This window comes from Scardinius erythrophthalmus (assembly GCF_964197995.2).
Source record: "Scardinius erythrophthalmus genome assembly, chromosome: 17".
Lineage (NCBI taxonomy): Eukaryota > Metazoa > Chordata > Actinopteri > Cypriniformes > Leuciscidae > Scardinius > Scardinius erythrophthalmus.
Window position 1 is genome coordinate 14,041,154 of NC_138237.1, and position 14,684 is coordinate 14,055,837.

At 36.7% G+C, this 14,684-nt stretch overlaps 1 protein-coding gene across 1 annotated transcript; it reads left to right on the forward strand.

Annotated features, from left to right (window-relative positions):
• Positions 1-1,833: 1,833 nt before the first annotated feature.
• smarcb1b (SWI/SNF related BAF chromatin remodeling complex subunit B1b) lies at positions 1,834-11,209 on the forward strand. Its single transcript, XM_081391180.1, has 9 exons — positions 1,834-1,989; positions 4,048-4,159; positions 4,315-4,423; positions 4,756-4,893; positions 6,436-6,563; positions 7,238-7,404; positions 8,224-8,414; positions 10,534-10,665; positions 10,770-11,209. Exons 1-9 carry the CDS (start codon positions 1,906-1,908, stop codon positions 10,807-10,809), a joined length of 1,101 nt encoding a protein of 366 aa, XP_081247306.1. The 5' UTR covers positions 1,834-1,905; the 3' UTR covers positions 10,810-11,209.
• Positions 11,210-14,684: the final 3,475 nt, after the last annotated feature.

Genomic DNA, 14,684 nt, shown 5'->3' on the forward strand with positions numbered 1-14,684 from the left:
GATGTCACACCTGATTACCATTTTAAAAGGTCTGTTTTAAACATTTATGTCTGTACCCTGTAATCGCAAACACATTTTCCTCTAAACTTCCCAGTCTAATTAGCATAGTGACTATGCCATATCACATAGGCTACTGTAATTGCAAATAAATTCAAATAATTTGACTTTAGATTATATGACTCACAGATCTCAAGCAAGATGTTCTTCAGTGAAACCCTGGTGGGCTTAATGGATAATGCTGTTTTAACAGTCTATTAGTAAAGTAAATAGTTTTAGCAGCCTAATCCTTACTGGCCTTTCTTTTAGCGTGTACCGTGTTTTGTCTCATACATTTGTAATTAATTGATTGAATATTGAAGTAACACAACTTGAGTGAAAGGTCATGCATAAAACTGCAAGTTTCAGTTTTCCAGCAAGCGATGACAAACAAATGATGACTATACAATATAAAATGTATTGTATATACAGCCTGTGAAATAACTCTTAAGTTGGCTTGGAGCATAAAGTTTTTAGTAATTCCATTACGTGCTTTTTGTATTACTTGTTTATTTAATTTTTATTTCAGTTTTAGTTTTAGTTATAGTTTTTATTTATTTCCAGTTCATAATGTTAGTGCTTCAATTAAAAGGGACCTATTATGCCCCTTTTTACCAAATGTAATATAAGTCTCAGGTGTCCCTCGAATGTGTCTGTGAAGTTGCAGCTCAAAATACCCCACAGAGATTTTATTAAACCATGTTGTAAATGCCCATTTTTGAGTGGAAGGAAAAACATGCTGTTTTCGTGCATGTATCTTTAAATGCAAATAAGCACTTTCCAGAAGAGGGCGGAGCCTTTATAGCAACTACATCAGATACTCTGCCGAAAACTAAAACATCTGTTTGGTTTTGATTATCATTTCTATTGCGGTCACGCTCACATGACATTGCAGTTCTTCCTCATCATTAAAGTTTTTTATCTGCATGCATTTTAAAGCCATATCTGTATAAACTTGGGATATATGGTTTTCTGAGCGCACATACCCGAAGCACGCAGTTACGCACCGTCCAGTGATTATTTCTTTACTTAGTTAGTAAGTTCTTTTTCACATCTTATTGCGCTTCAACTTTCAAATACACTCAAGTTTGTGTCAAAAAACACAAATACTCACGTAAACTCAGTCGGTTATGTCTGTGAACGTAAACAGCAAGTGAAGAAATTGCATGTGTTATACTGTAGTACCTACTGCTATACGCTGTTAATATGAATCAAACAACAAAAGAAAAATAGAAAATCTCTCACTGCTCTTGACTGAATAACTTTATAGCTTTAATAAAAAAAATATTTATTACTTGAATGCTACTGTTAAATGCTCTGGTGAGGAGATAAACATGGTGGACTCACTGTGTACAGCTCACTCAGGGTGTGGTCTATGCTAATAGGGCAGAGTCTATCAGCAGTCATGGGCGTGGCCTAAGCATATGGGACATCACAAATGCTAGAATATTCAAATGGCTTGTTCTGAGACTGCTTATGAAAGAAAAAAAGAGGAGTGGATGGATTTTTACCATTAGAGGGTGGTTGTGTGTACACACAGTGCCAAAAAAAAAACATTTGTTCAAATGTAAAAGTGAATTTTGCCTAAAGGTCCCCTTTAAACTTATTTCAGTTTATTGCCAACTTGGCATCATTTCTAGTTTAGTTTGGTTTAAGTTTTTAATCATTTATAATAAATATCCTACTGCAATATTCCGTAGAAAAGTAGACTGTTTTAGGGCTTCCTAGTATTGTAACATATCCAGTGAGGTGTCCTCCAACAGCAGGCATTACTGCACGCCTGCAGCGTTGCGCCCCAGAGCATGAGCTCTTCCCACCTCGCTGCTTCCTTTATACGCATGCGCGTTGTCGCTCATTGTGTTTGCAAAGATGGCGTTGAGTAAAACATTTGGACAAAAACCAATAAAATTTCAACTCGAGGAAGATGAGGATTTTTACATGATAGGTTCAGAGGTACGTTTTCTGTCTCACAGAGATTTATGCGTATTTTTACACCTGATATGCATTAATGTAGCCATCGTATTAACACTAAAACATCTTTGACTTGTCTTTGTTGGTTGCTGTCCAGTTAAAGATGCTGACATCTGCATATCGACGTTATGAATGAATGATTAAATTATCAATAGAGCTTGCAATCATCCCTGTTCCACTATAAAGTGAAGCACTTGCCTTTCTGATCTATAAAAGTAAGATTTGAAGTGCGATATTTTTGGTCCAGACAAGTTGGCAGATAACGTTATAAATATAGCGGTTTTTCATTTCAATAATTTTTTAAACATGTTAAAGTGAGTTCACACAGAAAGTAATTCTGTGATTATTTACCCTGTTGTTTCAAACCTTTATGCTTTCCCCCATTGAAACACAAAAGGAGATATTAAGAACAATGTTAGGAACTGACAGCCTCAGTCTCCATCTACTTTCATTGCTTCTGTTATCACAATAAAAGTGAATGGTGACCTAGAGTTTGGAATAACATGAGTGTGAATGATTTTAAAACTCTTTCAGCTGACTTAAACATTATACTCTGACACACCATGCACACGGAAACGCATACTAGTACACTACTCTTACTATTTTTAGCACATCTTTCTATGGCAGAGATAGTAAGAGTAGTATGTGTTTGCGAATGCATTTCTTTTAAAGGGATAGTTCCCCCAAAGATGAAAATTCTTTCATTAATTAGGCTACTCACCCTCATGTTGTTCCAAACCCCTAAGACCTTCGTTCATCTTCGAAACACAAATGAAGATCTTTTTGATGGAATCTGAGAGATTTCTGTCCCTCCATAGACAGCTACGCAACTACCACTTTGAGTTCATAGAGATTGTTAATCTGATCCATGTGAATAAAGCGGTTTAGTCCAAAATGTTCTGAAGAGACACGATTGCTTTATAATGAAAAGATTGAATTTAGGCTTTTATTAACATAAACATTCATCAACTCACACATCAGTTGTGGTAAACGGAAGCTCAAGCGTGTTCGTTTGACGTGCAAGAACTAATGAGGTTCATTCTCGTGTTGCGCAGCACGTTTGAGCCTCCGTAAGAGGTTTGTTCTTGTGCGCCAAGCAGGTTCGGTTGAGCTTCTGTTGATGTTCACTGATCAATGATCTCTTCCGAAATTTTTTGACTAAATCGCTCAATTCATATGGATTAATTTAAGATCTCTTTATGAACTTTTTGAAGCGTCAAAGAGTCAGTTGCACAGCTGTCTATGGAAGGATAGAAAGCTTAGAAAAAATCGTGTTCTGAAGATAAACAAAAGTCTTACAGGTTTGGAACAGCATGAGGGTGAGAAATTAATGACAGAATTTTCATCTTTGGGGGAACTAACCCCTTAAGACAAGACCCCACATGTGGAAAGTGTAAAAACTAGATATCAATCTATCTTAAGACAATTTTTCTTTTTGTATTATAACAAGTTTTCTGAAATGTTGTTTAAATATACAAATGAGGCATTATCGAATGAAATATGCATTAATTGCATTAATGTGCATTCATTTTCTTACATTTCCAGAACAGAAATCTGAACATTGGATAAAGCCAGGTCCAAAATTCCAGTTTCATTTTGTTGACATAATTTAAAGGTTTATACAGAGGGGATTTTGGATATCTCTTTTTATTACTCTATAAAACGAGAAAATAGTGTCGACAAGAAAGAAAAAATCACTAGGCCTATATCTGAACTAACTAGCCTACTATAATATAGGTGTGGTGTAAGTGCAACTGAAGTGGAGATTTCTGCCTCAGTGCAGGAGAAAAAAAAAACTAATTTTAAGAATACAGCCTTTAAAGATATGTATTGTAATTGAAATCTACAGATGCAAAGAGAAGTGAAATAAAATAAACACTTAAATGTGTATTTTGGATGTTTTCTTTTCTACTAGTCTGAACCAAAGTCATGTTATGGGAGCAAAATAGCCCAAAATCTCAAAATTGACCAGTGAATGAAAAAACAGTGTAGTGTCTTCCTTTAAACACATTTAGCATTTACTTTTTCTTTTCTTTTTAGGTTGGCAACTACCTGCGAATGTTCAGAGGCTCTCTGTATAAGCGGTACCCGTCACTATGGAGACGCCTTGCATCCGTGGAGGAGCGGAAGAAGATCGTAGCATCATCACACGGTAAGTGATTCCTTTCCCTTTGAATGATCTTTTCAAAGTCTTAGGTCCAGAAAGCACCAGTAAGCAGCACCTACCTCATAGTCCCTTAGTCCTGCTTCTAGACAGCAGTTTGTGCAGTGTTCTTTTTGTTTTAAATCATGGTTACACAACTTTAGCCACCAGTGTGACCCTGCTGAAGGCGTCTGAATGTGAGGAGATCTTCGAGGGGAATGATGAGAAGTACAAGGCAGTGTCCATCAGCACAGAGCCGCCGGCGTATCTCAGGTGAGGAGTCTGGTGGTCCTCGGTTATGTGATGTACAGGTCTAAATGGAGAACAAGAAGTGATAAAAATATAATAAATACAGCACCAAATCAACTGGGGTTGTTTTTATTAAAACACATATGGACACTTCCAGTCAGTTTTGTGGATAGATTTTTTAAAAAGTATTTTATAGCAGATTTTTATATTCTGTATTCTATATAAATTATTTATAATTATTTTTTATGTGTTTTTTTTTATATATATATATATATTTAATATTTAATATGTATGTCCCCAAAAATAGAATTTTCTGTTGGAGTTTATGTTGTTGTAACTTTGTATCTGAAATTTAGGGAGCAGAAGGCAAAGAGGAGCAGTCAATGGGTGCCCACCCTACCCAACAGCTCCCATCACCTGGACGCAGTGCCTTGTTCCACCACTATCAACAGAAACCGAATGGGACGTGACAAGAAAAGGACATTTCCATTATGGTAATATGAGTAATGAGAGTTTGACAACTACACACTCTGTTTATGGCTTTTCGTCCACTTCTGTTAGCTTTAAAAAAACAAAAAAAAAAACATTCACTAACATTCATAAGTTTTGGGTCAGTAAGATAAATTATATATTTGCTAACCCCAAACTTATGAACGGACGTGTAAGTGTTTACGGTTTTAACGGTTTTAAGGTTTCGCTTAGCTTTGCTGCTCTTATTTGTGTTTAATGTGTTGTTATGCAGGTCTTACTATCTTTTAATCTGGTTGTTCTGTAAAGCACTATGGTCAGCCTAGTGGCTGTTGTAAATGTGCTATACAAATAAAGTGAACTTGAACTTGAACTTGTTCAAAAGTTTTGGGGTCAAAAGTCTTCATTGCCACGACACTTCATAAATCATTCTTAAATGCTGATTTTGTTGCACAAGAAACATTTCTTATCAAAGTTGAAAACAGTTGTGCAGCTTCATATTTGTGTGGAAACCGTGATGCCGGAAACCGGAACTTTTGATTGGTAATGTATATGCTTGCGTACTTCTAAAGTACACACAAAGCCAATTTGATGCTGTCTGCCTCCATTTTAAATATTTCAGTAGGAAAAATGTCAACACAGGAAAGAAAATGTGCTCATCAAGCCATTTCACAGGTCTTTAAACATTTCTTGGGTTCGACCTGTCAACAATCATCGACATGTTGCTCAATCTAAATATAATTAAGAAATGTAAAACTCTGGATAATTATTTAACAACTGTTGATTAATGCATGATGTTATCAGAACAATATCGAACCAAAGGATGTTTATGAAGGAACCAAACCACATTTCCGCTATATACTTCCCGTGACTTAGTTGTTTTGGGTCAGCAGATGAAGCAATAGTCCAAAACACTGGCTTGTTATTGCGAAGAGGTTCTTTCAGGATATGTTGTTTATCGCTGACAGAATCTTTTCTGATTCTTATGAAAAGCAAATACCCTTGATAGGCTAATTTTCCTTTCCTTCTTCCTCATTTCCTACACGAAAAGATAACCTGATAAAGGTTCAAACGCTCAAAGTCCCAGTTTTGAAGACAAACCGAAATTAGCTCGATGCATTTGTGTTTTTAGGTCCTCAATTGACCTACATCATCTTATCCCAAGAGGAAGTCATTTGGGGATATTTAGCTGAATGTAATGGCCCTTGCAATTTTTCAGCATACCCTTCTGAGGACTGTGGTAAATGTCAATGATTGGCTTTAAATGAGACGGTTCAGACTAGAATGCCACCAGACAGCTGTTGGTTTAAAGCAATGCTCCAAAACAACTTCATTCTGCTGTCATTACTTACAAGACAAGCATTTTAAATCCCTCACATAATCACATATGTAGGTTGTTAAACTTTCAGGCATTTGTTGTGTCAGAAAAGGGCAGGACATGAAGGAAAAATGTGGGCAGTTGTTCAGAATCAGAGCCCTGGTGTGGAGTTGAAGAGCACATGCTGCGCACATGGTTCTAATTAATTTTAGAGTGTGTTTATGGGTCTCTGCTTTCTTTCAATGCATAGTTTCGATGACCACGACCCGGCAGTCATCCACGAAAATGCATCCCAGGCAGAGGTCCTGGTGCCTATCCGCTTGGACATGGAGATTGATGGGCAGAAGCTCAGAGATGCCTTCACCTGGAACATGAACGGTAAGGCGACAAAATGCAAAATCTGTTCAAAAAAAGTTTTTCTGAAAGCTCACATTTTATGCACATTGTTTTCATGACAGTTACGCATAATTTCCCCCCAAATAGTCATTACAGTAAGGTGCAAAACTCTCATTCTCATTATTAATCTCACTTTAATAAAGAAATGAAAATCATTAAGTTCAGACACAATCTGTCTGTGTGTGTTTTAGATGCTGTGACATTCTTACGATTTAAAGTAACTTTTCTATATATTTTAGTATATTTTCATTTGCAGTGTCTCATGGTCCTCCAGAGATCATTCTAAGTTGGTGCTCAAGAAACATTTATTACTTTTAATAATAATATGTTGAAAACAATTGTGCTGCTTCATATTTTTGTGGAAACTGATCAATTCTTTCAGGATTCTTTGATGCTTAGAACGTTCAAAAGAACAGCATTTGTTTGAAATAGAAATCTTTTGTTACAGTCTTTATGGCACTTTAATGCTCAAATTAATGCATCCTTACTGAATAAAAGTTTTTTTTGTTTTTTTTTTATTCTTCAAAAAAACAAACTCACTGACTTAAGAGTTTTGAATGGTAGTGTATGTTTTTGCTTTTCTTTTGCTGTTGAATGCAAGATGCATTCATGTTAAAGACATTTAAGTGCACAAGTGTCTGCTTTTGTGTCTCCAGAGAAACTTATGACTCCAGAGATGTTTGCTGAGATCCTGTGTGATGACCTGGACCTGAATCCTCTCGCCTTCGTCCCTGCCATCGCCTCAGCCATTAGACAGCAGATCGAGTCCTACCCTACCGACAGCATTCTGGATGAGCAGACAGACCAGAGGGTCATCATTAAGGTGTGTTTTACAGTAGTACCCAAAAGCAAAATTTTAATTTTGGACTAAATTAGACTTAATTAGCTGTTAAAAGTGATACGACTTTTCCATTTTTTGGACGTAGTCACGTCGCCATCTTTGATATTACTTTGGTCACTGTGGTTACTGGTTAGAGAATACAGGCTTGCCTCCCATTGCATATTCATACAGACAGTATTCGAGGCTATACGGTAAGTTGCTGTGTGAATGGGACATTGAGACTCACACCTGTCAGTGAAACCGGTTGTCAATCCCAAAAATTAACAGTGTAAATTTAGTCTATGTTGAAAGCCAATCATAATGCATGTGGCTAATTCTAGGGATGCACCGATATCGTGGCCGATACGATAATTCTTTATATTTAAAAGCCGATATCCGATATGTTGGCCGATAAATCTAAATCCAAATTTTTATATAATTTTTGAGAGCCTACAAAAACAAAACTCACACCATTAAATCCATGCCCTAAGCACACAATTAGAATGATATTCTCATTATATTTTTATGTAGCCTTCGCCAATATGACATACTTGCATTGCACATCTTGCACTTAACTGTATTTTCCTTTTTGAAGTGATTCCAATCATATTTCAAGCAATTCAAAACCATCATGGCGAACAGTGTGCATCTGAAGTGTCTCAGCTGAAGGAAATAATCCATTATTTACCGGCTTTAATATATCGGCCAAGTTTTCTTATTGGGCCGATAACGATAATATTAAAAATGAACAGATAACGATATGGTGGCTGATATATCGTGCATCCCTAGTTAATCCATTGCTGACCTGCATTGTGCTTTCAGCTAAACATTCATGTGGGGAACATCTCTCTGGTGGACCAGTTCGAATGGGACATGTCAGAGAAGGAGAACTCACCAGAAACGTTTGCTTTGAAGCTCTGCTCTGAGTTGGGCCTCGGAGGAGAGTTCGTCACCACCATCGCCTACAGCATCCGCGGACAGCTCAGCTGGCACCAGAGGACGTACGCCTTCAGGTGGGCAACACGCATACACTTCCAATACTGGCTCCCCTCAAACATCAGTTTGAGTTCTAGTTCAATTTTTATTCTTTTGCTTTCTCATATGGACAAGCAGTGCTTCACAGTTTGTGAAAACTATTGATAGAAAATTCATGTGCCTTGGGGCTTTCAGTTTCAGGATGATGATGGTCCATTTTTATGCAGTAGGCCATAAATGAAGTGGCTTGATGCACAATCCCCTCTAGAAACACTATATTCCCCGTAGAGTCATTTTAGGACAGTTTCTTGTTTTCAAAATCACTGCTTGCCATGATTTATATGTGCTGTCATGATCTCCAAACTCATTTATAAACCGAGTGAGTGTAAAGGAAGACTCGCTGTGGTTTTCCCTCTGCGGCTCACTGTTGAGACATGATTTGTTCTTTAGTATTTATACCGCCACTTCACTGTCATAAGGCAGAGAATGAATTATTTCCCTAGCCTGTAATATTGCCTTGGAATTTACCCAATAATCAGTAGGTATTTTGTAAACAGACTAAAAACCTATTCACAGTTTTTTTTCGGAGAAGAATAAAAAAAAAGAAACTGCATGCCTTGACAATGATCCAACTTCTTTGCGTGTAGGTTGGATTTTTTTTCCACTTGCCACAAAAACCTATTTACCAGTGAGAAAGATGCTTGTATGGGGTTATGTGTCTGGGATGGCATTCTAGTCACTGTCAAGCAACAAACTATAAAACTCATAGCAGCAATAAACAAGTGGAGTGAAAAAAATGGTTATGGATGAGTACAGAAGGTTGTATTTATTAAAACATTTTTAGAAGGAATAAGTTAATTAGTAGTAATAAATGTTTAAATAAACTTATTAAATAAATAAGTAATATATCTTTTAAAGAAATTAATTATATTCAGCAAGTATGCAATAAATTGAAATCGAAAGTGACATACAACCCCAAATTCTTTGGACGGTAGCATATGTCTCACATGTATGGTGTTCTTGCATGTAATATTTACATTGATATCTGTGTTTGTTTGTGCTGTACTGTATTGTTTGACCTGTATCTATATCCTGTGTGTCTGTTGAGATGTCTGGGGCCTGGTTCCATTTTAAACAATGATTTATAGAAGGTCGTATTAAGTGGAATTTCCATAATGTGGTCATATACACACAAACACACGGCATGTCTTGTTTACGCCATGAAATTGAGACCATCCTTAATGCGTTCTGGGCCTTTACAATCTCGTTTATTTGTCCGACAGCAGGCAGACAACCGTTTATGCCTTGTGACTTCTCTTTATTATGCCCTGAAGTAGTTTTATGTGTTTCTCTTTCCTCCGTTAGTTATAAAGTAACAACATTTTCTCCCTGCAGTACAGTTTACATTGATTTTTGCTTCCATAATGATTCATAATTCAGTTGCTTTTCTCTTGCATGGCTTGCAACCTTACTTTTGCCTTTTAGAGGTTGGGGTTTGTGGGGGCGTAACCAGTTAGCATTACATTTTCACCATGAGATCATGCTGTCTGTAGGTCATAGGTGAAAATGGCACATTATTCGCTTTGTGCTTTAGTTAAAATGTTACTGAGTTTTTGTTTCATTCTTTGTGATTAACTTCATTGCTTTTTGTTTTTGCTTTGCTATAACCTTCTAATTGTTTGCTTCTCCCACTGTCTGTTCCAATAGGTCTGATTTCAGGTCAATATGCTTCAATATTTCTTGATCTTCTCTCCCTCTTACCCCCCCACGTTTCATGCCCTGGGAAGCTGAGTACTTTCATATTTTCTTAATTTTTATATCTTTGCAGGACTTGTCCCTGTATATTGACATTCCGATAATGCCTAATTCAGTTTTCCTCCTAAAAATGACGTAGCATAAACCTAGTGATGCCAGAACAGACTGTTCTGTTTGACCCCTGCATGTGCTGCCACAGCCTGGCTTTGATATCTCTATGACGGTTAAAAGTAAATCGTATAATTTATGTAAACCGTTTTTCTTAACAAAAGTTGAATAGGTATTTCTACATATCAGTCATCACCTTTGTGCCTCAGTGGTCATCAATCATGCATCATTGGTCTTCCATGATGTTTAAGTGATGCTGTCCACTTCTGACCCCATCTGGCTCATTTCCTGTAGTGAGAACCCATTACCAACGGTTGAGATTGCCATTCGGAACACTGGTGATGCCGACCAGTGGTGCCCTCTGCTGGAGACCCTGACAGACGCAGAGATGGAGAAGAAAATCAGAGACCAGGACAGAAACACAAGGTGACAAATTAGACCTTGCCTACTAGACACCTTTATTCGTTTTTATATATAATGAATTCATATGTATCGCACCTGAATACTATTGCTTTTTTATTATTTCGCAGGCGTATGCGACGACTTGCCAACACCGCCCCGGCCTGGTAAAGACAAGACGTTACTGATGCTGCCACTCAATAAGCTCAGTCTCTCGAGTGGCCTCAGGGTTGCTGGAGGCCTTTGCACAGATCCACACAGCTCTAGATAACATTCCTCCAGCCTTCTGACCTCCTCAACCCACACAGCATTACACACTTTCTTAATACCAGGCCTTTAAACTCTGATCTGGCAACCTCATGGAGGCTGTTCGGGACGTCTCATTAGAATGCCTGTCGTTGCCGTTTATCTGGTCTTCAGTTATAGAGACCTCTGTCTAGTCTGGTTGTAAGAACAGGACATTGTTGAGAAGGTTTGATTGAGTATTGTGTTTTTCGTTAAAGGTGCTAATGCATACTATGAACTTGACTTGCTTTTTTTTAAATAAAGACAATGGCAAATTGTATTCTTATAGTTCTCTGTGTATATATTTATATAAATATTATTATTATTTATTAATAAGTACAATGATCTCAGTCATTAAAAACCTCTTAAGTAATAAAAAAAAAAAATGATAATTAGAAAATATTTTAATAATTAAATGTCAATGTCAATATAATAACAATTATTATTATTTCCAGGAATCATGAAAAATAATAAAATCTTAATTTTATTTTAATTTATATAGTGAATGCTGTTTTTTCTACTCTTCACTAAGATGTTGCACTTTGAGTCATACCAATTCCTCGCTTTAAAGCTGTGGGAACTATGAATTTGTCTTGGTTTATATTTGTGTGCTTACAAATAATTTTTTCAATGTCTGTTTCAGCAGTCATTTATGTTTAAATGTTCTGTCGTATGCAGTCTCATTCTGTGCATTAGTTCATCAGCTGGGCCCAGAATCTGTTCTCTTAACCAGATACGTCATGCACAAAGGACCGCTTGCTTCAGTTTCCAAAGCATTCTTTTGAAATTTGAGGTGATGGGTCTTTAATGTGTATGGAAACTGGAAGCAGTTCAATCAAAATCCAGAAAGCCCTCATTAGACGATGCCTGTGATAGATTATGCATTCCTATAACCCTGTGCCAATCCATCACAGCACACGCAATTCGTGGTTCTATAAAAAGTAATGGAAATAATAAATACAGTAGAGTTCCAACCCCCTTGACATTTGTTGTGCGCTTAAATAAGAATCAATGATATTCATTTTTTTTTAGAAAAGTTACTGAATCCTTTTAAGCAAGCACTAACGTACATTGAGTAAACAATAAGTCAATTTCAGACTTTTTACTGTATATTATTTGTTCACTGAATATTTGAAACCTATAAAATAGATGTAAATAGAACACACTGATGCAATGTAACTTTACCTGTCCTGAACATGTGTTACTGCATGCCTAAAACTCTGGAAAGTCATATTTACACTTTTTTTTTTAATTTATTATTATTAGGATGTTTTTCTTTCTTGCACTTGAGCACTAAAACCAAAGCACAAGCATCTCTGTGTGACTGTGACGGGATTTTATGCGTGACTAAATTAAGTATAGGCTAACAAGAAAACACTAATAGGCGACTGAAGTAACTTACTAGTGCTGAACCACAATGAAAAAGATTTTTCAGACAAAGCATTTCTATGTTTGTCAAGTTAATTTTAAACTGTTCACTTAAACCAGTAAACAAACGAATGGGTTTGTAAAGAAATGCTGCTATTTTTCTGTTATGTACATTGCGGCTTTGACAAATATCACCTTGTAAGTTTGAAGGTGAATTCCACGTGCGATAATCAAGAGGTGCATCATCGCTAATCACGGAACTTTTTGAGTACGGAACGCTTTATGTAGCCTGAGGTCATGCTTGTACCAAGACTCAAGAAATAAAGCTTCGCATCCAATTTGGTGTGCTCTTCGTCGGATTCGTTTGCACATTATTCGAGAATGGTTGGGTTTATCAAAAAAGGTTTTTAAAACTTTTTGCCAGCATGGTCTGAAGATGATTGAATTGTCTTGAGCCAAGGAATAAGCTGAAAAAAAAAGAATGGTTCAAAAGTTATTAGTACAAACATAAGTGAAACTTTGGACAGTTGGTGGCGCTAGAGGGATTGACTTATAGACTCCAAAATTGCTGTGGTTAAAGTTCACACTGTCCTCTATCTGTGTGCCAAATTTCACAACTTTTTACCATACTGCCATAGACTCAAGATCGGAAGAGAAGAAAAGAAGAAGAAAGCTAGCAGATACAATAGTTGCCTATGCACCTTTCGGTGCTTGGCCCCTAATAACAGTAGGCTACAACCCAATGAAGAGATGTAGCTCCTTACTCAAACAAACAAATTGGACATTCCAGTCTTATGAAGATCAGCTATCAGGAGAGGTTGTCAGTACATGATTAACAAACTGAAAATCTGACTCTGTTGACTTTTAATCAGATCAGGATTAGGGATAGGCATGATTCTGAAAAGTTCTGCAGCAATCATTAAAAACCACATGTTTTTCAGTTGAAATGTTCTCTGTGATTCATTGGAAATATGTCGACATACAAACAATCTGCTTTTTAATTTAATGAGAGAAATATTGCAGGGGTTGATCGGGTCAGCTGTGTGCGCATGCTTGTGGTTAGACCTGTGCAGGCTTGTTTTATCCTAAAGGCAAACGTCCTTCTTCAAGTTCAAAATGCAGACATGTGTTTTACAACATACTCTTAGAACAAGTACATGTGTATGCGTAACAGCAGCACTTTAAGACGTCTGGCACAGTGTCTGGTCTCGGTGACTACTGAAAAAGAAAACAATGCCACTTTATTTCTATTGCAAAAGTTAGTCTTAATTCATGACAACATGAGTGGTGTTGACGTGTGCAATAATCACTAACTTAGCAACTGATATAATGGGTTCTGTTTGTTTGCTAGTCAGTTGCTAGAGTGTTCTGGGTGTAAGAAAAGGATGTAATATGCATAAACAGAACTAGAGGCTCTTGAATGAAAAGCATGAAAAATAAAAATGCTTCTGAAATGTTTTGACTGTTAAAGAGCCCGGTAATCTTGGTGTAAGACTTTCTATAAAGGTCAGAGAAGTGACTTTCTTATGTGAAAAAACACAAAGCCACTCATGACTCTGGTGAGCCCATTTAGTAAACACGATTATGAACCGATTCTGTTTCAAATCATTGATAACGCAAGAATCTGGGTTTGCGTTTCGTCCAAAGAAGCCCGACATATGTAGTCACTAAAGTGAAACCCTACAAAACGTGTTAACTTGGCGAAGGATGGCGCCAACAGATGCTTCACATAAAACGGAACTGAAATAATGATGTCATCATGTTGCAATGTCATTGTGTTACAAATTTGCTCTGTGTGATAGAAGCAGGGGAAAGGGGAATTTCAGTCTGAAAACGAGCCAAGACAGCAGGATTCTGGAATTGTCTCGGCAGGAGGGTCTGCGGTACAGCCGTCTTCCATTTCCACCCCAAAGCCTCTGATAGAACATATTAGAACCAGACCAGAGAGGGTGGGATGGACACTTTTGGCCCTTTTTACTTCACCATAATGTTATTCCCATCGCATTTCACGTGATGTATTGCGTCTGATAACATTCTGTGGTGGAAATGACGTTTGAAATGGTAGATTATCCAAAAATTGTTAGAATTAAATACAGTATATTTTAAATATAAAATTAATGTTTTCAAATATTATTTTTATATATTAAAAAAATATATTTATGATGGATTGAGCTCAATAAAATAAAAGTCTGAGTCAAGCACAAGAGTAAAAAATAAATAAATATATAAAAAAACAGGTTGCAAAATAATGAAGGCATAGTGAATTATTTCCAATATGTTATTCTCATAATAAAAAAGTAATCTGTTAGTTTCATAAAAATCATAAAAGTGGCCAAAGTTTAAGAAACACACAAACACTGATAATATTACAAGCTGTAAAGTAATTTAGGAGC

Excerpts from the sequence above, each read along its gene's own strand:
- smarcb1b (XM_081391180.1), top strand. The coding sequence starts at position 1,906 with ATGGCGTTGAGTAAAACATTTGGACAAAAACCAATAAAATTTCAACTC. Across the intron at positions 4,424-4,755 it reads GAGCCGCCGGCGTATCTCAG|GGAGCAGAAGGCAAAGAGGA; the intron begins GTGAGGAGTCTG and ends TCTGAAATTTAG. Across the intron at positions 6,564-7,237 it reads CTTCACCTGGAACATGAACG|AGAAACTTATGACTCCAGAG; the intron begins GTAAGGCGACAA and ends TTGTGTCTCCAG.